Source organism: Molossus molossus, unplaced genomic scaffold (assembly GCF_014108415.1).
Source record: "Molossus molossus isolate mMolMol1 unplaced genomic scaffold, mMolMol1.p scaffold_m16_p_10, whole genome shotgun sequence".
NCBI lineage: Eukaryota > Metazoa > Chordata > Mammalia > Chiroptera > Molossidae > Molossus > Molossus molossus.
Window position 1 is genome coordinate 15,610,910 of NW_023425345.1, and position 22,889 is coordinate 15,633,798.

Consider the following 22,889-nt stretch of genomic DNA (forward strand, 5'->3'; position numbering starts at 1 on the left):
TCAAAGCTCTTTGTACTTTATACTAAAATTAAATTACTTAGAATACAAGTATTAACAGCTTTACAGATGATGAATATAATTATGAGGATGTGTTACTGAATTTGCTGGAAGTATACAATTTCAAAAAATATAAGCATAGTGACTATAGCTATAATGTCATATGAAAATTGGCGAAGAGGTACATTTCTATTTCTTTTTATTTTTAAATTTACATTTTCCACATTCTGTGTTGCATGAGTAAGTGAAGTCAATCTCTGTGTTCTCTTTAGGTTTTGACATTTAAAGAAATAAACTGGCAGATGATTCGAATAGAGGCAGATGCTACCCAAAGTTCACATCTTGAAATTATGTGTGCTCCTGTTCGATTAATAACCAACCAATCAAAAATCAGAGTCACACTTAAAAGAAGAGTAAGTTAACAGGGTTTTCTTTGTGATTCATGTGATAACTATTGGAATTGACAGGAAATTTAAAATAATTTTTAGGCATATTAAAACAGTACATAATAAAAGAAAATTTAGTGTCTAAAGCAATACTTGAAGAAACCTACTATAATAACATTTTTCAGTCCTCTAGATTTAATACTTAGATTTTTATTTTTTATGATTGAATAGATTTCTCAGTTGCCAGATAACTATTGAACATTAACAATTTTATCATTTTATTTCTCCTGTTGAATCACTCAGGAGTGACTAAACAGTAACCAAAACTACTTGCTTTAGAAAGTTACTAAGATATGACTGGTAATAAAGATAAATAAGGAAAAGGTACTTAAGGATGTCAGAAGTTGAGAGTCCACTATAGATTATGATGAGATTTAATGACAGGTTAATGACTTATTTAACCATGGCTTAAAGTCTCAGCAACATGTCTTTTTTTTTTTTTTTCTTTATTGATTTTTAGAGAGAGGAAGGGAGAGGAAGAGAGAGAGAGAAACATTGATGAGAGAGAACATCGATTGGCTGACTCCTGCATGCCTCCCACTCGGGATCAGGCCCACAACCTGGGCATGTGCCCTGACCGGGAATTGAACCAGCGACCTCTTGATGCATGGGTCGACGCTCAGCCACTGAGCCACACCCGCCGGGCACAACAACATGTTTTGTATCACTAGATAAAAATGACTAAAATTAAATTGAAAAAAAATTTTTTTAGAATATGTGGTTAAAACAGCATTTTAGTTTTTAATTAATTTTAATGCCCTTTTTTCTACTAGAATTAGTTGAATTAACATTGGTAATTATTTATTAGCTATAAATGCAAAATTAAATTATATAAGTATTTATGCCTATATAATTTTACCTCTTTAGGTACAGGAATTTGTCAGTCTTTTTTACCACTGTATTGCCAATACTAAGAAATATTGTTTCCATACTTTTGGAACTCATTAAATATTTGGTGAATGAAGGATTCATGTTTAATTCCATTCAGAAATTTAAAATAAAAATACATTATAAGTTTTATTTCTTGGATTAATTTTATAAATCAAATTTTTTACAGTTAAAGGACTGCAATGTCATTGCAACAAAATTAGTTCTAATATTGGATGACTTATTATGGGTTTTAACGGATTCTCAGTTGAAGGCTATGGTACAATATGCAAAATCTCTTAGTGAAGCAATAGAGAAATCAACAGAACAAATGAAGAGTATGGCTTCTGAACCTACACAGGTATGCTATTAAGTTAACAGGAAAAGAAAATCTTACTTTACATGTAAATGGTTTAAAAATCATAATGGTTAGTTTTTTTCTTTATGTGAAATAGATTGTAATACTGAGTCCAAGAATCTTCTTATATATCTTACTATATAATTTATATACTTGATATCTATATGAAAACAAATTGTATTTTTATATAGTGCTTATTGTGTTTGGAGGCCTGTGTTAATGATCACATTTTATATATATATTATATATATTTATATATATATATATATAAATTTTTTTTTTTTTTTTTTTTATCCTCACCCGAAGACATTTTTGCATTTATCTTCAGATAGAGCAGGAGGGAGAGAAGGGGGAAGAGAGAGAGAGAAACATCGATGTGAGAGAGACACATCGACTGGTTGCCACCCACACAACCCCAACTGGGGCCGGGGACAAACTGCAACTGAGGTATATGCCCTTAGCGGGAACTGAACCCGGAACACTCTGGTCCGCAGACCAACGCTCTAACTGCTGAGCCAAACCGGCCAGGCATCACATAAAAATATTTTTATTTTAGAGAGAGAGGAAGGGAGCAAGAGAGAGAGAGACATCAATCGGTTGCCTCCCATGCATACCTCGGCTGGAGATCGAATCCACAACCTTTTGGTGTATGGGATATGGCTCCAACCAACTGGCAAGTTTTTGATATTTTTTAATGAAAATTTGGTCTTTATTTCATTTCGCGTACAGTTCTAAGGCTAATACCGTATCATATCATCAGAATTATTTTAGGCTATACACATACGTCCATACACTGGTAATATTCTTTGCTTTTTCTCTTTGGGGAGAAAGGAATTTGTACTTAGAGTCTTTTTTATGTCTCTTCTGGTTTCTAGCTTCTTTAGATATCCAGGTTCAAAGGACATAACACACCTTATAAGAGGCACAAGAGCACTTACAGTATTATATAATATCACAAGTGTGTTTACAAAGTAATTAATTTCTACAGGATATATAATAGTGTGTCTTTATTTCATTTCACGTACAGTTCTAAGGCTAATACCATATCATATCATCAGAATTATTTTAGGCTATACACATGCGTCCATACACTGGTAATATTCTTTGCTTTTTCTCTTTGGGGAGAAAGGAATTTGTACTTAGAGTCTTTTTTATGTCTCTTCTGCTTTCTAGCTTCTTTAGATATCCAGGTTCAAAGGACATAACACACCTTATAAGAGGCACAAGAGCACTTACAGTATTATATAATATCACAAGTGTGTTTACAAAGTAATTAATTTCTACAGGATATATAATAGTGTATACAGCTGATGTATACAGGGCTCACATTTGTTTTCTCTTTGATATATAGAACTAATAATATTCCAGTAAACTGCCTTTAATAGTTAACAAGTATGTTTTCTAAGATAAGAAGGGCTATAAATATGTAAATATAACTATTCAAATATTTACCAAAACATATTAAGTTCATATTCAGATTGTGTATACTTTTCCAGTTTTTGAATTTTAGTTTTATTCCTATAAAATTCAGAAAATATTTTAGGGAAACTTGAGTTATTGATACAAAAGGAAATGCATTAGGTCATTTTCCATTACTTTATTCCTAAGAATATGTAAGTTTTCTTGTTTTGGGAATTTCAACTGTTTAACCTGCGTGCTAAGGCAGCTCTGAAACTTTTAGAGCTCTACAGTAGCCCCATCTACGCAGCCAGTGAGGACACCACAGACTTCAAGTGCTCCTGATCTACACGGTGCAATTGTGAAACTATTCAATGACTTTGATGTCAAAGAAACCTCCCATCATTTAGTGATTTCTCATCTAGATCTACACATATGTGATGATATTCATGCTAAAGAAAAAGGTAATTAAAGCTGCTTATTTTAAACTATTTTGGTTTTTCTAGAATTCACTATAAAACTGGATTGTTTATCAAGTGTAATATATAGTTTAAACTATAAGGTAACTGGTCATAATTTTATCATTCATAAGAGCTACATGCATGAGAGCTATAATGTTAAACATAGATTGCAGTACATTGAGTTCTATAGAGATAGCACCGGGGCAAGTGCGAGCCAGATGGGCACTTAGCAGCTCTGTGCTTGCTGAGGAAAAGTAATTAAATATGGGCAAAGAGATCCCAAGAAGCTGAGAGGCAAAAAAAAAAAAAAATGTCATCATTTGTTTGTGCAAACTTGCTAGGAGGAGCACAAGAAGAATCACCCAGAAGCCTCATTCAACTTCTCAGAATTTTCTAAGAAGTCTTCAGGGAGGTAGAAGACATTGTCTGCTAAAGAGAAAGGAAAATTTGAAGACATGACAAAGGTGGATAAGGCCCGTTAATGAAAGAGAAATGAAAACTTATATTTCTCCTAAAGGGGAAACAAAAAGAAGTTTAAGGATCCCAGTGCACCCAAGCGGCCTCCTTTGGCCTTCTTCTTGTTTTGTTCTCAGTATCGCCCTAAAATCAAAGAAGGTGTGCATCCCAGCCTATTGATTGGTGATGTTGCAAAGAAGCAGGGAGATGTGTAGAATAACACTGCTGCAGATGACAAGCAGCCTTACGATGATGATGAATAAGTTGGGGCAGTGTAGGTTTCTTTCTTGTCTGTGAAGTCTTTATAGTATTTAACCCCCCTGTGCACAACTCACTCCTTTTAAAGAAAAAAAAATTGAAATGTAAGACTGATTTGTTTTTAAACTGTATGTTGTCATTTTTGGTATAGTTAACACATTACCGAATGTGTCTTTAGGAATCCCTGTCCTGGTGGACTTTCAGCAGCCACTAACCTTGCCTGGTATAGTATGGGTGTGGTAGATTGGCATGGACTTTTAAAGCAGGTTCTTGTTGGTGCACAGCTCATTAGTTATATATGGGAATGGTTTTTTTTTTTTTTATTCCTCACCCGAGGATACTTTTCTGTTTATCATCAGCTAGAGTGGGAGGAAGGGAGAGAGAGAGAGAAAGACAGAGAGAAACATTGATGTGATAGAGCCACATTGACTGGTTGCCTCCTGCATGACCAGACCAGGGCCAGGGATGAAACTGCAACCAAGGCACATGCCCTTGACCGGAACTAAACTCGCGACTCATTGTTCTGCGGACTGACATTCTAACCACTGAGCCAAATCATCCAGGACGGGGATGGTATTATTTTCATCTTCAGTTGTCTCTGATGCAACTTATACAAAATAATTGTTGTTCTGTTAACTGAATGACACTCTGTAATTGCAAAAAAAACAAAGTTGCAGCTGTTTTGTTGACATTCTGAATGCTTCTAAGTAAATACAATTTTTAAAAAATGAATAAACATATATTGGTATGAAATTTTATTTTGCTTTAGTAGTTAGTACTTCAGCACAGTTCCTTGTTAGCTATCAGTGCTAATAAAATTAGGTTTAAATAAAATCAAAGGCCTAGCTGGTGTGGCTCAGTGGTTGAGTGCCGACCCATGCACTAAGAGGTCACCGGTTCGATTCCTGGTTAGGGTACATGCACAGGTTGTGGGCGAAATCCCCAGTGGGGTCATGCAGGAGGTGGCCAGTTGATGTTCTCTCTCATCGATGTTTCTGTCTCTGTTCCCCCTCCCTTCCTCTCTCTCTAAAAATCAATAAAGTAAAAAATATATAAATAAATAAGTAAATAAAATCAAAGACTGAGTAGATGACATCCTCGAAGGATGATGAAATAGTAGACCTGCCTTAGAATGAACATTTTTATAATTTTGAAACTGTCCATAAATTAAATTATTGTCCATAATCAATGTATACTTTTCACCTGTGTTGTCAGCATGGTGGTTTATATTTTTCTGACCCCATGTGCATGTAAACACAATTGTGTGGCTGTATTTTGTGTTTTTTTGTTTTTTTTTTTTCAGATAGAGCAGGAGGGAGAGAGGGAGGAAGAGAGAGTGAGAAACAGCAATGTGAGAGAGACACATTGAGTGATTGTCACCCACACGACCCTAACCAGGGCCTAGAACAAACTGCAACCGAGGTACGTGCCCTTAGTGGGAACCAAACCTGGGATTCTCCAGTCCATGGGCCAACACTCTAACTGCTGAGCCAAACCGGCCAGGGCATGTAGCTGTTTAACAATTTTTGTGTCTCCTTCTCCCTACTCCAAAACTTGGTTAAGAAGCTAAATTTCACTTAAGAAGTTTTGTTTTTTCCCCTTTCCTTTCAGCTTTTGTTTCTTTTTTATTTTATTTTATTTTTTTCTTATTTAGTAGACAAAAGTAATGGGGTAGCAGGAAGCTAGTAGTCACTTTGAAATTTGTGGTTCCCTAATCTAGATTCTGGGGCATTTTTCTTTCAGAGAGTATCCCTGGCCCATAAGGGTTCAGCAGGTAGGCCTATCTCTAGGACAATGGTTCTCAAACTTTGGTGAGCATGAGAATCAAGCTGAGGATTTTTTGCAAATGGAGATTGTCTGACCTGTGTTCCTCAGACCTGAATCAGAATGATAGCTATGATCATTGCTGCTCTGGATTTTTAAAGCTGAGAGAGTGAATATTGAGACTGATCCTGGATACTTAGCATTAGAAATCATCTTGCCTTCATCATATATGATCAAAAGGTAGAGCATAGAAGTGAGGAAGATTTGGAATTTGGAGGTTTGTTCTTTGTCCACCTTTGTGTCATTTGGCATAGTTGGTATCTTCTGCTTTAGTTCTTTGGAAGGAAAATCCAAAAAGTTAAAACTAAAATAACAAAAAGAGGAATCAAGGTTAAATAATAAGCAAGAGAACAGAGAAAAGTGTTTTCTAAACTCTTTTGCATTTCTTATTTTATATATTTCCCAGAGAATAAGCTGAATGATGTTATTTAAGGGAAAACTCCTCCAACAAAATATCTCCATCATTGTATAGATCTGTACTTAGTTCTCTGCTATTCTAAAATGCAGAAAGTTTTGAAATGCTTCTTCTTAGGTTTGTGAAAAAACTCTTGTAAAAACTTGACCTAAATGAACACATTGCTTTTTTTTTTTTGGTATGTGCCCCTAGCAGGAACCAAACCCAGGACTCTCTGGTCCACAGGCTGACGCTCCGACCGCTGAGTCAAACCGGCCAGGGCAACACATTGCTATTTATCATCTTTATTTTATCCACTTAGTGTATATATTTGAGTTTTGCTGCAGAATTACTATTTTTTTATTACTTAGTGCTGCCTCAGAATCTGCTGAGCGTGCTATATGATATGCCTTGTGTGTATATACCGTATTACTTTCATAAAATATAAAAAAATCCTGAATTCTGAAACATTTGACAGTTTTAAATTAGTGATTGTAGATCTGTACTAGAAATTCTGTTAGTTGAGATAAATTGGAGTTCTTAAATGAATATAGAGAGTGTGTACATAACTTTGTCTTAATTTGTGTTGACTTGTCCAATTTTTTTTTTAATTAAAAATTTTTTAAACTTTATTGTTGAATGTATTACACATGTTTTCCATTTCTCACCCTTGGCCCCCTCCTCCTCAATCCTGCCCCCCTTCTGCTTTTCCCACACTATTGTCTGTCTGTTGCTTATGTATATATGCATATACGTTCTTTAGTTTCTCTCTTCCCACCCCACCTCCCCCCTTTGCTTTGAGGTTCATCAGACTAACAACCAATATGTACTTCCTAATCCCTTCATCTTTTTCACCCACCTTCCTCCCATTTGGCAACCAACAAGAAGTTCTCTGTATCTATGAGTCTGTTTCTGTTCTGTTTGCTCATTTTGTTTGTAGATTCAATTGTTTAATACATATAGATATGTATTTATTGCCATTTTGTTTGTTCATATTTTTATTTTTGTCTTCAAGAAGACCCTTCAACATATCATATAATACTGGTTTGGTGTTGATGAACTCTTTTAGCTTTTTCTTGTCTGGGAAACTATATGGCCATCGATTCTAAATGACAGCTTTGCAGGATAGAGTAATCTTGGTTGTAGGTTCTTGGTTTTCATCACTCTGAATATTTCTTGCCACTCCCTTCTGGCCTGCAAAGTTTCTTTTCAGAAATCAGCTGACAGTCTTATGGGAACTCCCTTGTAGGTAACTAACTGCATTTCTCTTGCTGCTTTTAAGGTTCTCTCTTTGTCTTGAACCTTTGACAGTTTGATGATGATGTGTCTTAGTGTGGGCCTCTTGGGGTTCATCTTGTTTGGGACTCTCTGTGCTTCCTGGACTTGTATGTCTATTTCCTTCACCAAGTTAGAGACGTTTTCTGTCATTATTGCTTTGAATAGGTTTTCAAATTCTTTCCCTCTCCTTCTCCCTCTGGCACTCCCACAATGCAAATATTGGTATTCTTGAAGTTGTCCCACAAACTCCTTATACTATCTTCATTATTTTGGATTTGTTTTTCTTTTTGCTATTCTGATTGGGTGTTTTTTGCTTCCTTATATTCTAAATCGATGGTGTGCTTCTAGGCTTCACCTACTCTACTATTGATTCCCTATAAATTATTTTTTATTTCAGTTAGTGCATCCTTCATTTTTGACTGGTCCTATATTATGCTCTTGAGGCCCTCACTGAGCATCTTTATAAGTGGTGTTTTGAATTCTGCATCTGATAGATTGCTTATCTTCATTCCATTTAGTTCTTTTCCAGGAATTTTGTTTTGTTCTTTCATTTGGGATATATTTTTTTGTCTCCTCATTTTGGCTGCCTGCCTGTTTGTTTCTCTGTATTAGGTAGTGTTGCTATGTCTCCTAAGCTTCTTACGGTGCCTGTTGGAGGTGTCCCATAGGGTCCAGTGACACAGCCTTTCTGATCACCGAGCTGGGCCCTCGAGTTGCACCCCTTGTGTGGACTGTACACCCTTCTGTTGTAATTAAGTCATGATTGTTGTTGGGACGTCAACGGGAGGGTTTTACTCAGGCTGATCAGCTGCAAGGACTGGCTGTGCCCACTATCCACCGACCTCTGCCTACCTTGGAGGATCAGCTATGCAGGGGCCCACCACACAGAGCAAGGCTTACTTCAGCAGGGCTTTGATACCCCCTGAGTCCATTCCTTGGATGTGTCACTTGTGGAGGTGGATTGGTGGTGGTGCTTCGACTTGATCTGAAGCTGTCCACTGGGTGTGCTGGCTCTGGGGCAAAGTTAGCCACTGCCTGTGTTCTGCCCGGGGTCACCTGGCATAAGCTACCAAGTGATCTTCAGATGGCTGCTTGTGCTGGGTTTGGAGGTGCCCAGAAAAAGCTGCCAAGTTGTGAACCAAGGTTGGCTACTTCTAGTGCCGGGCCTGGGGCCACTTAGTGAGAGGTATGAGGCTCATTGTGGCCAGGTGCTGCTTGTTTGAGAGAATTTAGGAAAATCTGAAGCAGGAGCCAATCCTATGGTAAAGCCACTGGAAACAGCTTGGGTGGGCCTGAAAGTTGGCTGGGGCAGGCCTCCGGGAATCACCAGGGCAGGGCAGACAGTATGAGCCAGTTTGCTGGCGTCCCAGATATGGTGGCCATCTGCCTGCCATTGGGGAAGGACCCACCAAAGGAACAACGGCCTAGGTCAGTCTGTCCAGGAAAAAGAAGCGTCTCCAGTCCTCTTCCCCTGATGCCAAACAACTCAGTTCTTCCCTATATGTCTTTGGTGCCTTTCTAGCTCCCTCCCCACGGTGCTGGAGCTCAGAGGGAGCGGATCTGAGTAAGTTCATTCCCGGGCCCTTTATTGATTGATTGATTGGTTGATTGGTTGATTGATTAATTGATACGTGCCCCTAGCGGGAACCGAACCCAGGATTCTCTGGTCTGCAGGCCGACGCTCCAACCGCTAAGACAAACCGACCAGGGCTGTTCTCAGGCCCTTTAAAAGGAGCTGCCTGGGGATCCAGCAGCTTCAGCCTCCCTCAGCCTCAGTTCCCACTGGTTTTATAGCCAGAAGTTGTGGGGACTTCTCTTCCTGGCACTGGCTCTCTGAGCTGGGCACCTGGTGTGGGACAGGGACCCCTCGCTCCTCCTGCAAGGAGGACCTTCCCAGCCAGGTGTCTTCCTGATTTTATCCACCACGTGTGAGTGTGGAACCAGCCCATCTGCCCCTCTGCCCCTTTTACCAGTCTCGATGTGGCTGCTTCTTTAATTTTGTAGTTGTAGGACTTCCATTCAGCTCAGTTTCAGGCAATTCTGAATGATGGTTGTTCTGTAGTTTAGTTGTAATTTTGATGTTGTGGGAGGAGGCAAGTACTGTGTTTACCTACGCCACCATCTTGACCAGAAGTCTGTCCATACTGTTTTAAAACTTGAAAATAGCTTGCCCTGGCTGGTGTGTATCAGTAGTTAGAGCATTGGCCCATGAAACAAAGGGTCGCAGGTTTGATTCCTGGTCAAGGGCATGTAACGGGGTTGCAGGTTTGATCCATGGTCCTGGTTGGGCAACTGCAGGAGGCGACCAATGGATGTGTCTCTCTCACATTGATGTTTCTCTCTCTCTTCCCCTTCCGCTCTCTGTAAAAATCAGTGGAAAAAATATCTCTGGGCGAGGATTAAAATAATAATAATAAAAAACAACAATAGCCCTGGCCAGTTTGGCTCAGCAGCTAGAGTGTCGGCCCATGGACCAAAGAGTCGTGGGTTCGATTCCTGTCAAAGGGCATGTACCTGAGTTGCAATTCGTTTCCGGCCCTGGTTAGGGTCATGCGGGAGGCAACTAGTTGATGTGTCCCTCTCACATCAATGTTTTTCTCCCTCTCCCTTTCTCCCACTCTATCTGAAGATAAATAGAAAAATATCCTTGAGTGAGGATTAAACCACCACAAGAATTCTTGACATGTGGTTAGAGCTATAAATATAAAAGTTTATTGCATCTTCATTTTTAAGCCTAGTACCTTGCAAATGATACTAGATTGAATTGCATTTTCTAAAATCCTTAATATACTATTCACGATAACAGACAGTTATTACAGCTTGGACTGTAGATATGGTAAATTAAGTGTTTCTGATACAGTATTTGCTTAATATTCTTTTCTCTTTCTCTCAAATCCATCTCTTTCTTTTCCCAGAGTCAAATAGACGTATTACTGGAGGGGCTATGCAACTATCTTTCACAAAACTAACTATAGATTATTATCCTTATCACAAAGCAGGTATGTATAACAATTTCTTAAAAAGACATAAATCGTGCTTTAAATTATATAGCCTATTTACTTTGTTTTTTTAATTTTATTTCATTTTAATTTAATTTCTAAAGCAAAAGGAGATCAAGGCATTTATAATTTTTCCCCTGTAGTATCTTACCAAGAAAATATAATTGCCTTAGAAAATATTCATGTATTTTATATTGAGGTTTATGTAGACTACTAGAATGTGTAATTATTAGAAATGGCAGTATTCTATTTTTTTTGTTTCTTTGTTTTTTTATCCTCACCCGAGGACATTTTTCATCTTTTGTTCAGATAGAGTGGGACAAACTGCAACCGGCCAGGGCTGTTTTGTGATTTTTTAAAAAAGTTTTAAATTAGTTATTTTGAATACTGCCAATTGCCGTGGCCAGTTTGGCTCAGCGGTTAGAGCATCGGCCTGCGGTCCAGAGAGACCCGGGTTTGGTTTCCGCTAAGGGCACGTACCTCGGTTGCAGTTTGTCCCCGGCCCTGGTTGGTCGTGCGGGTGGCAACCACTCGATGTGTCCCTTTCACATCGATGTTTCTCTCTCTCTCTCTTCCTCTCTCTCCCTCCCACTCTATCTGAACAAAAGATGGAAAATGTCCTCAGGTGAGGGTAATAAAAACACAACAAAAAAAAATCAGAATACAGAGGACACATATTTGTTCTATTTTGTTCATGTGACAGAAACAAATTTATTAATTAGTATGTTTGAATTTTTAAATGATATATTTAGATATTTAAAAAATAAAAAAAGAATTTAAAGCCAAAGGGTAACAGATTATAGTTGAGTCATAGAAGTTCAGGAACTTAAAAAAAAACTTTTCTGTTTTCTAAATTTTATTAGTAAATAAGATTTAATAGGCTCCTTAATAATCAAATATTGATAGGTTCTTCACCTCAAATGATAAAAACAATAAGAATGTATGCTTATGGCCAAATGAAGTAATTTACCCTTATACCCATTTCTGCATTTTGGTGGTATGTAGCTTTTTGTTTTTAATTCACACAGATAACTATAATGAGTTTTCTGGGATTTTACAAAGGGATAACATTTTTCTCTTCACCACTTTTTGTCACCCAGTGTTTGTCCTTTCTATATCAGTACCTGACGGCTTTTAAAGGTTGAACTATTTGTTTTGTTTTTGTTTGAGGACCTTTTTCTTATATTCTATTTCTCCGGATTCATAAGTTACTTATATATACCTAAAATACTTTTAACTATAGAAATCATTCGTATTGTGAAGTAAAACTTTCAGTTATAAAGTCGATTTTATTTTCTTAACCCTTTTATATACATACAACCTTCCTTAGTTACTACAGAGAAACCTAATAATCCTGATATTTAATTTTCCCTCCAAAAAACTTACATATATAGATACATCTGTATGACTGATGTCCAACTTGATAATTTTTATTAGTTTCTTCATTTTTTTTAATAATCCTTATCCAGTTTTTGATAGTCATGTTGCAACAACTCTTTGAGAAGAAGACTGTTTTCTTTGATGGCGTTTTCTGGGGTTCTGTCTGGTGGCACTCAGCCAGGTGGGTGAGCGTTCAGTGAAGGGTCACCAGCAGTGCCGCTCTGGATGGAAACTTCAAGTGGTGTTTTCCCAAGGGTTGGTTCTATGCAGAAACCCTCCCAGATTACTTCCTTCTGACTTTCTATTCTAAATGTTTTCTCATATTTTCTAGGAAGATTAAAATCTAGGTGAAGGCTCTACATTTTTTGGAAAATTGAAGAATCCCTTGAAAATATAAATAAATCTCATTCGAAGCATAATAGAATAAATGGAAATTGTGCACTTTTCAGTAAAATTTTTTGTTTTCCATTTTACAGGAGATAGTTGTAATCATTGGATGTATTTTAGTGATGCAACCAAGACAAAAAATGGTTGGGCCAGTGAGTTGTTACATGAATTTGAGTGCAACGTTGAAATGCTTAAACAAGCTGTGAAGGATCATAATGTAGGTTCACCTCCTAAATCCCCAACACATGCCTCTCCCCAGCACACACAAACAGGTATTTTACCTATAACAACATTATGGTGTTCCCCTAATATTAAGTGTGAGTGTGTGTGTATGTGTGTGTATGTGTGTGTGTGTGTGTTTTCATAATATGGTATTTTCTGTAAATAAGTATTATGTTTAATTAATGTATAAACATCGTGCATCTCATTTAGACCATAAGTGTATGGAACAAAGCACTTTTTAAAAAATAAGACTAAGACCTAGGTAGACTATTTCAGACTCTTAAATTACTAGACTTCTCTTTTAAATAAATATTTCAGCCAAAAATTATCATGAGAGTATCTTCAATGTGATATAAGTATGATTCCTGTTTAAAAGATGATCATGAAAAAATTATCACAATAATTTACATTTCTATATCAATTTATATATAAAGTATTTCCACACATATTATCTCATTTGAAAAAATCAGAGTTTATATTTCTAGTAGCTATCATAATAGTAAAAGAATGACTGTTAGGGAAAAAAATTGCAATAAATTGAAATAATTTTTTGTTCCCCACAGAGAAAGATTCAGCTCTCAAAGGGACTTCCAGAACACCTTCAGTATTATCTCAACAATCCAAAGCTAAATTAATGTCTAGTTCTGTTGTGGTTAGACTTGCAGATTTCAATATATACCAGGTATGTTTTACTTTTTTAAAAAAATTTATTTAATTTATTTATTTTAAATCTATTTATTTAAACATCTGTATTACAGATGTTCCTCATTTTTTACCCCATTGACCCCCTCCTCTCCACTCCCGTCCCCCTCCCTCCTTTTCCCACACTGTTGTCTGTGTCCATTGGTTATGCATATAAGTTCTTTGGTTTATTTCTTCCCACCCCCAAACTCTTTCCCTTTGAGGTTTGTCAGTCTAGAAACGAATTTGTACTTCTTAATCTCTTCACCTTTTTCACCCATTTCCCCAACCCCCCTCCCATCTGACAACCAACAAAATGTTCTCTGTATCTATGAGAAAGTTTCTGTTCTGCCTATTCATTTTGTTTGTAGATTCCATTGTTGATAGATATGTATTCATTGCCATTTTGTTTGTTCATATATTTTATCTTTTTCTTCAAAAAGACCCTTCATCATTTCATATAATAACGGTTTGGTGGTGATGAACTCCTTTAACGTTTTCTTGTCTGGGAAACTTTTTATATGGCTATCGATTCTAAATGACAGCTTTGCAGGATAGAGTAATCTTGGTTGTAGGTTCTTGCTTTTCAGCACTCTGAATATTTCTTGCCACTCCCTTCTGGCCTGCAAAGTTTCTTTTGAGAAATCAGCTGACAGCCTAATGGGAACTCCCCTGCAAGTAACAAACTGCTTTTCTCTTGCTGCTTTTAAGGTTCTCTCTTTGTCTTGAACCTTTCGTATTTTGATGATGATGTGTGTGTCTTGGTGTGGGCCTCTTGGGGTTCATCTTGTTTGGGACTCTCTGTGCTTCCTGGACTTGTATGTCTGTTTCCTTCACCAAGTTAGGGACATTTTTTGTCATTATTGTTTCAAATAGGTTTTCGATTTCTTGTTCTGTCTCTTCTCCTTCTGGCACCCCCAAGATGCGAATGTTGGCATGCTTGAAGTTGTCCCAGAGGCTCCTTACACTATCCTTATTTCTTTGGATTCTTTTTTCTTTTTGCTGTTCTGATTGGGCATTTTTTGCTTCTTTATATTCCAAATTGATGGTTTGCTTCTTGGCTTTACCTACTCTACCATTGAATCTGTGTAAATTATTCTTTATTTCAGTTAGTGCCCCCTTCATTTCTGACTGGTCCAATTTTATGCTCTTGAGGCCCTTACTAAGTTCTCTGAGATTCTCACTAAGTCCATTGAGCATCCTTATAAGCAGTATTTTGAACTCAGCATCTGTTAGGTTGCTTATCTCCATTTTGCTTAGTTCTTTCCTGGGGTTTTGTTCTGTTCTTTAATTTGGGACCTGTTTCTTTGTCTCCTCATTTTGGCTGCCTCCCTGTGTTTGTTTCAGTGTATGACTTAATGAGAGGTATGGGGCTCGCTGAGACCAGATGCTGCTCGTTTGAAAGAATGTAGGAAAAACCTGAAGCAGGATCCAAGACAGGCCAATCCTATGGTAAAGCAACTGGCAACAGCTTGGGTGGGCATGAAAGTTGGGTGGGGCGGGGCCTCAGGGAGTCACCAGGGTGGGACTACCAGTGTGAGCCAGGTTGCTGGAGTCCCAGATATGGCTTCTGTCTGCAGCGCCAGGGAAGGGCTCACCAAAGGAACAAAGGCCTCTGACAGCACGTTTGTCCCGGAGAAAGCCCCCTCTCCAGCCCTTGCCCCAGTGCCAAACAGCTCAGTTCTTCCCTGTATGTCTCTGGCGCCCCTCGAGCTGCCTCCCCTCCAAGCTTAGAGGGAGAGAGTCCGCTAAGTCAGTGCGCCGGCCCTTTAAGGAGCTGCCTGGGGCTCCAGCCGCTTTAGCCTCCCTGAGCCTCAGTTCCTGCTGGTTTTTCCAGCCAGAAGTTATGGGGACTTCTCTTCCTGGCTCTGGAACCCTGAGCTGGGCACCTAGTGTGAAATGGGGACCCCTCAGTCCTCAGGGAGGACCTTCCCAGTCGAGGTGTCCTCCTGATTTTTATCCGCCACACGTGGGTGTGGGACCAGCCCGTCCACCTCCGCCCTCCTACCAGTCTGGATGTGGCTGCTGCTTTAATTCCGTAGTCGTAGGACTTCCTTTCAGCTTGATTTCAGGCGGTTTTGAATGATGGTTGTTCTGTAGTTTAGTTGTAACTTTGATATGGTTGTGGGAGGACGCGATACCTAGTTTACCTACCCGCCGTCTTGACCGGAAGTCTGTTTTACTTTTATATCTTCTGATAAATACGTTTAGTATCTCCTGAAAGCAACTTTTATAAACTAATGCCACCATTGTATTTAAGAATATCTTGACCAGTTTTGTGAAATGGTTAAATTAGACAGGATGGAAAATATCGGTTCATTTATTTTTGTATATATAGTTTTCCAGAATTAGGCACACTGTGAGGTTAAGATCATATCCTTTCAACTGCCAAGTCTGCACAAGACTTCTGATAGCAATTGCAAGTTCAGGGATTTCTGTAAACTGCCCACTGATTTACGAATTCACTTAAAAAATTCACAGAACTCGCTGAAATCAGTTTTACTCAGAGTCACATTTATTACAGGGGAAATAATACAAATTAGAACCAGCCATAGGAAGAGAGCATAGAATGGAGTCTGGGAGGATTCTAAATTCAGAATTTCCTTTTCCTTAGGACACATTAACCTCCTGGCATGAACGTGTAACAATATATATGAAATATTGCCCACATAGTCGAATTCAGTCTCTAGGTTGACTAATACCAGGTGACCCAAGGTGGCCACCCTCTAGACAGTCCAAGTGTGGCCAGCCCTACTCTGAGACATCTTGTGAGCATAAACTATCACATTGTGGTTCCAGGGGTCCACAATGAATAGCAAATTCCAGTAGTTTAGAATTATCTCTCAGGGGCAGGGACAAAGGCCAGAACTCTCTTTGTTATTTTTTTTTTTTTTAATCCTCACCCGAGGACAGTTTTGCATTTATCTTCAGATAGAGCTAGAGGGAGAGAGGGAGGAAGAGAGAGAGAGAAAGTGAGAGAGAGAAACATTGATGTGAGAGAGACACACCGACAGGTTGCCAGCTACACAACCCTAACCTGGCCTGGGAACGAACCGCTACTGAGGTATGTGCCCTTAGCGGAAACCGAACCCGGGACTCTCGTCCATGGGCCGACACAGAACTCTCTTTGTAGCCCAGATTCCTTACTGCACAATTGTCTTAGAGGAAGAAACTAAAATAACTTTTTGCTTAACGAACAACCAAGTATTGGCTGTACTGTGAACATAATTTAATAGCTAAGAATCTCTATCCCATTTACACTAAAAATCTTATTCAAACTGTAATCTCACAACATGGTCTAACCTCACAGTCCTTGAGACCAACACAGTAGAATATGTGACCTATTTTTTACAAGGAAAAGAAAGGATTTCATATGTGTGTTAGCATTTATGAAATGTTCTCATTTATTTTGATAAGCCTATGACTTTGAGACTTAGTTTTATCTGAAAAGTTTATATTTACTCGCTGGTTTTCAATTGAGGTGAGTTTTGCTCTCTATGGGGCGCTTGGCGTTGTCTGAGGACAGTTTTGATTGTCACAGTTAGAGGAGGTTGCTACTAACATTAGTGGGTATAGACCAGTGATTCTGCTAAACATTCTATGATGTGCTGGACAGGCCCTACAGCCCCCACAGCAAAGAAGTATCCAGAATGTTAATAGTGCCAATTTTGGGAAACCCTGGTTTAACAGTTGCTTTTTAAATTTTTTTTTATCCTCACCCGAGGACATTTTTCCATTTTTTGTTCAGGTAGAGTGGGAGGGAGAGAGAGGAACAGAGAGAGAGAGAGAAACATCGATGTGAAAGGAACACATCGAGTGGCTGCCACCCGCACGACCGACCAGGGCTGGGGACAAACTGCAACCGAGGTACGCACCCTTAGCGGGAACCGAACCCGGGTCTCTCAGGACCGCAGACCGACGCTCTAACCGCTGAGCCAAACCGGCCAGGGCAACAGTTGCTTTTTTATTGTGCAATTGCTTCTTTCTTTATTTTTATTTATTTTTACTTTTTATCCTCACTTGAGGACATTTTTTGTTTTTTCCAGTTTTTGTTTAGATAGAGTGGGAGGGAGAAAGAGGAAGAGAGAGAGAGAGAAACATCGATGTGAAAGGGACACATTGAGTGACTGCCACCCACATGACCCAACTAGGGCTGGGGACAAACTGCAACCAAGGTACATGCCCTTAGTGCAAACCGAACCCGGGTCTCTCTGGACCGCAGACTGACGCTCCAACCGCTGAGCCAAACCGGCCAGGGCTCTTTCTTTACATTCTGTATATAATACATTTCATTTGAAACAGACTTTAAATTATGAGCTTTAATAAATCCAAATGATAATGAATTACCCATAATCTCAAATGGTTGAAGGTGGAATACAGTAAAGAAATCCCACATATACAAATACATGAAAACCAAACAAAAATAATGGAAGAAAATAAAATAGTATATTTATTTCATTTGGAGAATCTTTTTAACTATTAAAGGAAAAGGAGAATAAGCTGTTGTCTATTAAAATTACTTGACACTTTGAGTTGAAAAGAATTTATTTCCATATATGCAGAGAAAAGCTTCTTAATTAGATAATGTAAGGAACTAAATTTATACATGAAAAATAAAAGGTTTGATTAGCAGTTTACACAAGAGAAAACCTAAGTTTACCATCGAAAAAACATTTCACTTTTAGAAATATATTTTTTTTGAATGAATGAAGGAAGGAAGAAAAAAAATAACCTTGAGATATATCCCTGGGTCTACTGAGTAAACATAAATAAATGAAATTGACAAAACTCTATTGGCTGAACTTTGGGGAAATTAGTATATATATTTTTAATACAATTATAAATGATCAGTTTTGGGGTGAAGATAATGAGACTCTTAAAACTAATAGTGGGTTCTTTTGAAAAAAAAAGTATTTCAGAAGCATTTATAATTGTATTATTTTTATTGTATAATATACATAATCTAAAATTGACCATTTTAATCATCTTTAGGTGTATAAGTCATTGGCATTAAGTATATTCACATTGTTGTGCAACTATCACCACTGTTTGTCTTCATAACTTTTTTTTATGATCTCAAACTGAAACTCTGTATATAACTATATTATTTTTCTTAATAAAGAAATTTGGGTAGTTAATTATTATAAAGTACATGGTGGAGAAGCATTCTAGTCTTGAGAACTTAGAACTTTGTCCAGACTATTTTACTTATTTGTATTATTTTATAGAAATATTATGACTCAAAATAATACATTTGCAAGGAATGTTTTACAGAGTTGATTTTGTAATTGATAAGAATCCAAAGAGTGTAGTTTTCCAAATAGTTGATTTAAAAATAATTTAATGTGAAATTAAATATATAACAGTTTTCTTTGGAAATACAAATTATTGGAAGCAGTTTTAAGAGTTTGAAGTGATGTCTATGCTGCATAAATTCATTGGAAAGGGCTTTGATATTCATTGTTACTTTAGGAAACTTATTATTTTTTTTTAGGTCTCTACAGCAGAACAGTATCGTTCTTCCCCTAAAAGTATGATTTCTTGCAATAAAAAATCTCTGTATCTTCCACAAGAAATGTCAGCTGTCTATATAGAATTCACAGAATATTACTATCCAGATGGAAAGGATTTTCCAAGTAAGAAGGTTTCCTATTTTGTTATTATTTGTCCATTATTTAGGAAGTGGTTGTTTTCTTGCTAAGTTTTTGAGTTTTGTAAATGTGAAAAAAGAAACAAAGATCCATTGTTCTTTACTCTTGTTATCATTGTGTGTAGTATATAACTCTAGTAAAGAATTTTATATATCATTATTTGTTCATATGTTCTTTTCCCTCACTAGCTTGTAGCATACTTGATAGCAGGAACTTTGTAATATTCATGCTTCATTTATCCCTGAGTTTTAGAGGAAATACAAAAATTTAACTCATTTTTATGCTTAGTAGGTGTTTGTGTAATGACAGGCTATTTGTAGAATAAGATCATTTTTTTTCTTTTAGGGAAACTCCATTTGTATTTCTGCTATATAAACATAAGACTATAGTTCATTGAAAAAAAAAGAATAATGAAGTTATTTTCCTTTTAGCTACAGAGAATTTTTTGGGCTGATTTTTAATGCCCACATATATACCTCGGACAACTTTTGCTACTTGTCTGTCTTTAACCATTGAATTACATGCATTTTTTTTGATAAGCTATTTTGGCTGGCTAAAGTTAAAATGATTATACATTTGTGTTCTTTGAATGTTAAAAATTCTTCGCAATTTTCTTGGTTCATCTAGGAGTCCTTCAATTGAAAATTTCCTCTATTTATGTGGTACCTTTTTCATTATTGCAGTCGAAAATTATAGTTGAGAAAAAGTGTTTAAGTGAAGTAGGTTATGTTATTGGGGAATTTTTTTATTTCCTCTCTTTAAAAGTGGAACTACAAATAGTTTGTTATACTTTTTGCATTTGTTTAATATTGACTTAATATAGGTTCTTAGTTTCAAAGGGCAGTTCTGATGCTCATGCCTTTGTCATTACATAAAAAGAAGGTAGCCTGGAAATTACTTTGGAGACACATTTTATCACTTTGGTGGAACTATTTTATTGCTTTAATGTTAACAGATTTGGGGATCTAATCCTCACGGTTTTATGCTTTTCAACAGACTCATTTGTTTGTTTCTTTTACCTTAAAAGGATGAGAAAATTAAGATAGATTATTAAGACATTTGCTCAGCACCTTATGAATAGTAAAATGGCACAGCTGAAACTCCAGCATAGGTCTTCTCATTGAAATTCATTTTTCTCTCACTGTTTCCCCAGGACATTCACAGTCATTGTCTGTCATTGGGTAATCCTGTCGTTTCCAGCCCTCTCACACCTCCCCAAAATTGTTTCCTTAAATAATGTGTCATTGAACTAGTAATTTTTCTTCAGACTGAAGACTAGTTTCCAGGATTTCTAACTTCTAATTTAGGTTTACTGTATTTCTATCAGTTTTGTCAATGTGTGCCAAAGGAATTATAATCTCATTCTATAATCTATATATTTTTTTAATAAAAATATAAAGTCTTTTCCCCAGAAATTTAAATCCTAGTCCCCTAGATACCTAGGAATGGAATTGCTAAGTTATGTTTTAACTGTTTTTTCTTTAACTTTTTATTACGGAGAATTTTCAAACACATACAAATGTAGTATATTGAATCCCCATGTATAGGGATACATTAAAAAAAAATTTTTTTTCTTTATTGATTTTATTTTTTTTTTATCCTCTCCAGAGGACATTTTCCATTTTTGTTCAGATAGAGTGGGAGGGAGAGAGAGGAAGAGAGAGAGAGCTAGCGAGAGAGAGAAACATTGACGTGAAAGGGACACATCAAGTGGTTGCCTTCCATACGATCCCAACCAGGGCCCGGGACAAATCGCAACTGAGGTACGTGCCCTTGACTGGAATCAAACCCGTGACTCATTGGTCTGTGGGCTGACGCTCTAACCACTGAACAGACTGGTCAGGGCTTCTTTATTGATTTTAAAGAGAGAGGAAAGGAGAGAGAGACAGAAACATTGATGAGAGAGAACATCGATCAGCTGCCTCCTGCACACCCCACACTGGAGATCAAGCCCACAAACCAGGCATGTGCCCTGACCGGGAATTGAACTGGTGACCTCTTGGTCCATGGGTTGATGCTCAACCACTGAGCGACACTGGCTGGGCTAGGGAACCAGTTTTAATCCTCACGTTTCATCTCTCTCTCAAGTGATTTAACTTGAAAAACATATAACTTTTAAAATTATTATAAATATATTTATTATACTGAAGGGAAAAAAAAAGAAATTGCCAAAAAAAAAAATAGCGCATAAGCCTACAATTTTGAGACAGTTTCCCCTAAAACCCAATTGTGTTTGTTAGTGCTGCCATAACAAAGAACCACACACTGAGTGATTTAAACAACAGATTTATTTCTTCCCAGTTCGGAAGGCTAGATGTTCCAAATCAAAGGGTCAGCAGTCGTCTCCTTGGTTTATAAATGGCCATCTTCTCACATAGTCTTTCCTTTTTGTGTATGTTTCTTGATCTCTTCTTCTGACACCCATCATTATGGACCAGGGCCCACCCATATGAACTCATTTTTATCATAATTGCATCTTTAAAAGCCCTATCTCCATGTACAGTCACATTCTCAGGTACTGGAGATTAGAACTTCAGCATATCAATTTTTTTTTTCATCCTCACCCAAGCATTTTTTTTTTTTTTTTTGCGTTTATCTTCAGATAGGGAGGAAGAGAGAGAGAAACATCGAAGTGAGAGAGACACATTGATTGGTTGCCACCTGCAACCGGGGCTGGGGACGAACTGCAACCAAGCTATGTGCCATTAGCGGGAATTGAACCTGTGACTCCCCGGTCCGCAGGCCAACGCTCTAGCCGCTGGCCAGGGCTCAGCATATTAATTTTGAGGGGACAAATTTCAGACCATAACAATAAGTAGAGTGTTGTTAGTTCTGTTTTTAAGGTATGTTTCTTTTACGCATTTGATTTACATCCTGTTCTATTCCCTCAATGATAGGAGCATATTCCAGGTTTCTACAAGTTCATTTTAAATCTTTTTTTTTGTTTTTTTAATCTTCACTTGAGGATATTTTTTTATCTTCAGGTAGCGTGGGAGGGGGGAAGAGAGAGAGAGAGAGAGAGAGAATCATCTGTTGGTTGCCTCCTGCACGACCCCAACTGGGGCTGGGGATGAACCGCAGCCGAGGTACATGCCCTTGGCTAGGATCGAACCCGGGACTCTTTGATCCGCAGGCCAACACTCTAACCACTGAGCCAAACCGGCCAGGACCATTTTAAATATTTTAATAGCTAAATAATAATCTGCTTTGTAAGTAGACCCCAATTAGAAACTGTATATAGATTTTTCTGCTGCTTAGTGCACCGGGTTTCTTCCTCTGTCCCAGATCTGTAGTCAGTGTTTTTTCCTTTTGTACTCTAGCCTTGGGGGCCACATTTGTTGTCTAATCTTCTCTGTGGATGCCATCATCACTTAATCTATACTTGAGTTTCCTTCTTGTTTCTTTGCTCCCAGAATGCAAAGTGACCTCATCAGCACCCCACTGTTGGACTTAATTTACAATTTTTCTACTTTCATGTTTGTCTTGTGTAATAATCTATGAACTTGTTAAGAAAGGGACCATGCCCTAGTTTTTAAATTAATTTTTTGTGCTTAATACAATACACAAAACATGGTTGACATTCAGTGAATCTTTGCTGAAAGAAAAGTAAATGAGAGAGAAAGTGAAGGGGTGGAGGGAGGGAGGGATAGAGGGAGGAAGGGGTTGAGGAAGGGAGGGGTAGAGGGAGGGACAAAGGAAGGAAGGAGGGAAGGAAGGAGAAGGGAGGGAGGGAGGGAGGAAGGAAGGAAGGAAGGAAGGAAGGAAGGAAGGAAGGAAGGAAGGAAGGAAGGAAGGAAGGCAAAAAAGGAAGGAAGGCAAAAAAGGAAGGAAG

General features: G+C 37.7%; 1 protein-coding gene across 6 annotated transcripts in view; it reads left to right on the plus strand.

Annotated features, from left to right (window-relative positions):
* Positions 1-22,889, plus strand: part of UHRF1BP1L (UHRF1 binding protein 1 like) — a 97,664-nt gene that overhangs the window by 48,422 nt on the left and 26,353 nt on the right. For 5 of the 6 annotated variants that reach the window (XM_036250730.1, XM_036250729.1, XM_036250728.1 and 2 more), the window contains 8 exons: positions 270-410; positions 1,501-1,671; positions 3,350-3,530; positions 4,420-4,464; positions 10,653-10,736; positions 12,593-12,775; positions 13,289-13,407; positions 18,901-19,042. In XM_036250730.1, the coding sequence (XP_036106623.1) occupies positions 270-410; positions 1,501-1,671; positions 3,350-3,530; positions 4,420-4,464; positions 10,653-10,736; positions 12,593-12,775; positions 13,289-13,407; positions 18,901-19,042 (1,066 nt within the window). The remainder of the gene's footprint in view (positions 1-269; positions 411-1,500; positions 1,672-3,349; positions 3,531-4,419; positions 4,465-10,652; positions 10,737-12,592; positions 12,776-13,288; positions 13,408-18,900; positions 19,043-22,889) is intronic. The other variant, XM_036250727.1, reaches the window with a different exon arrangement.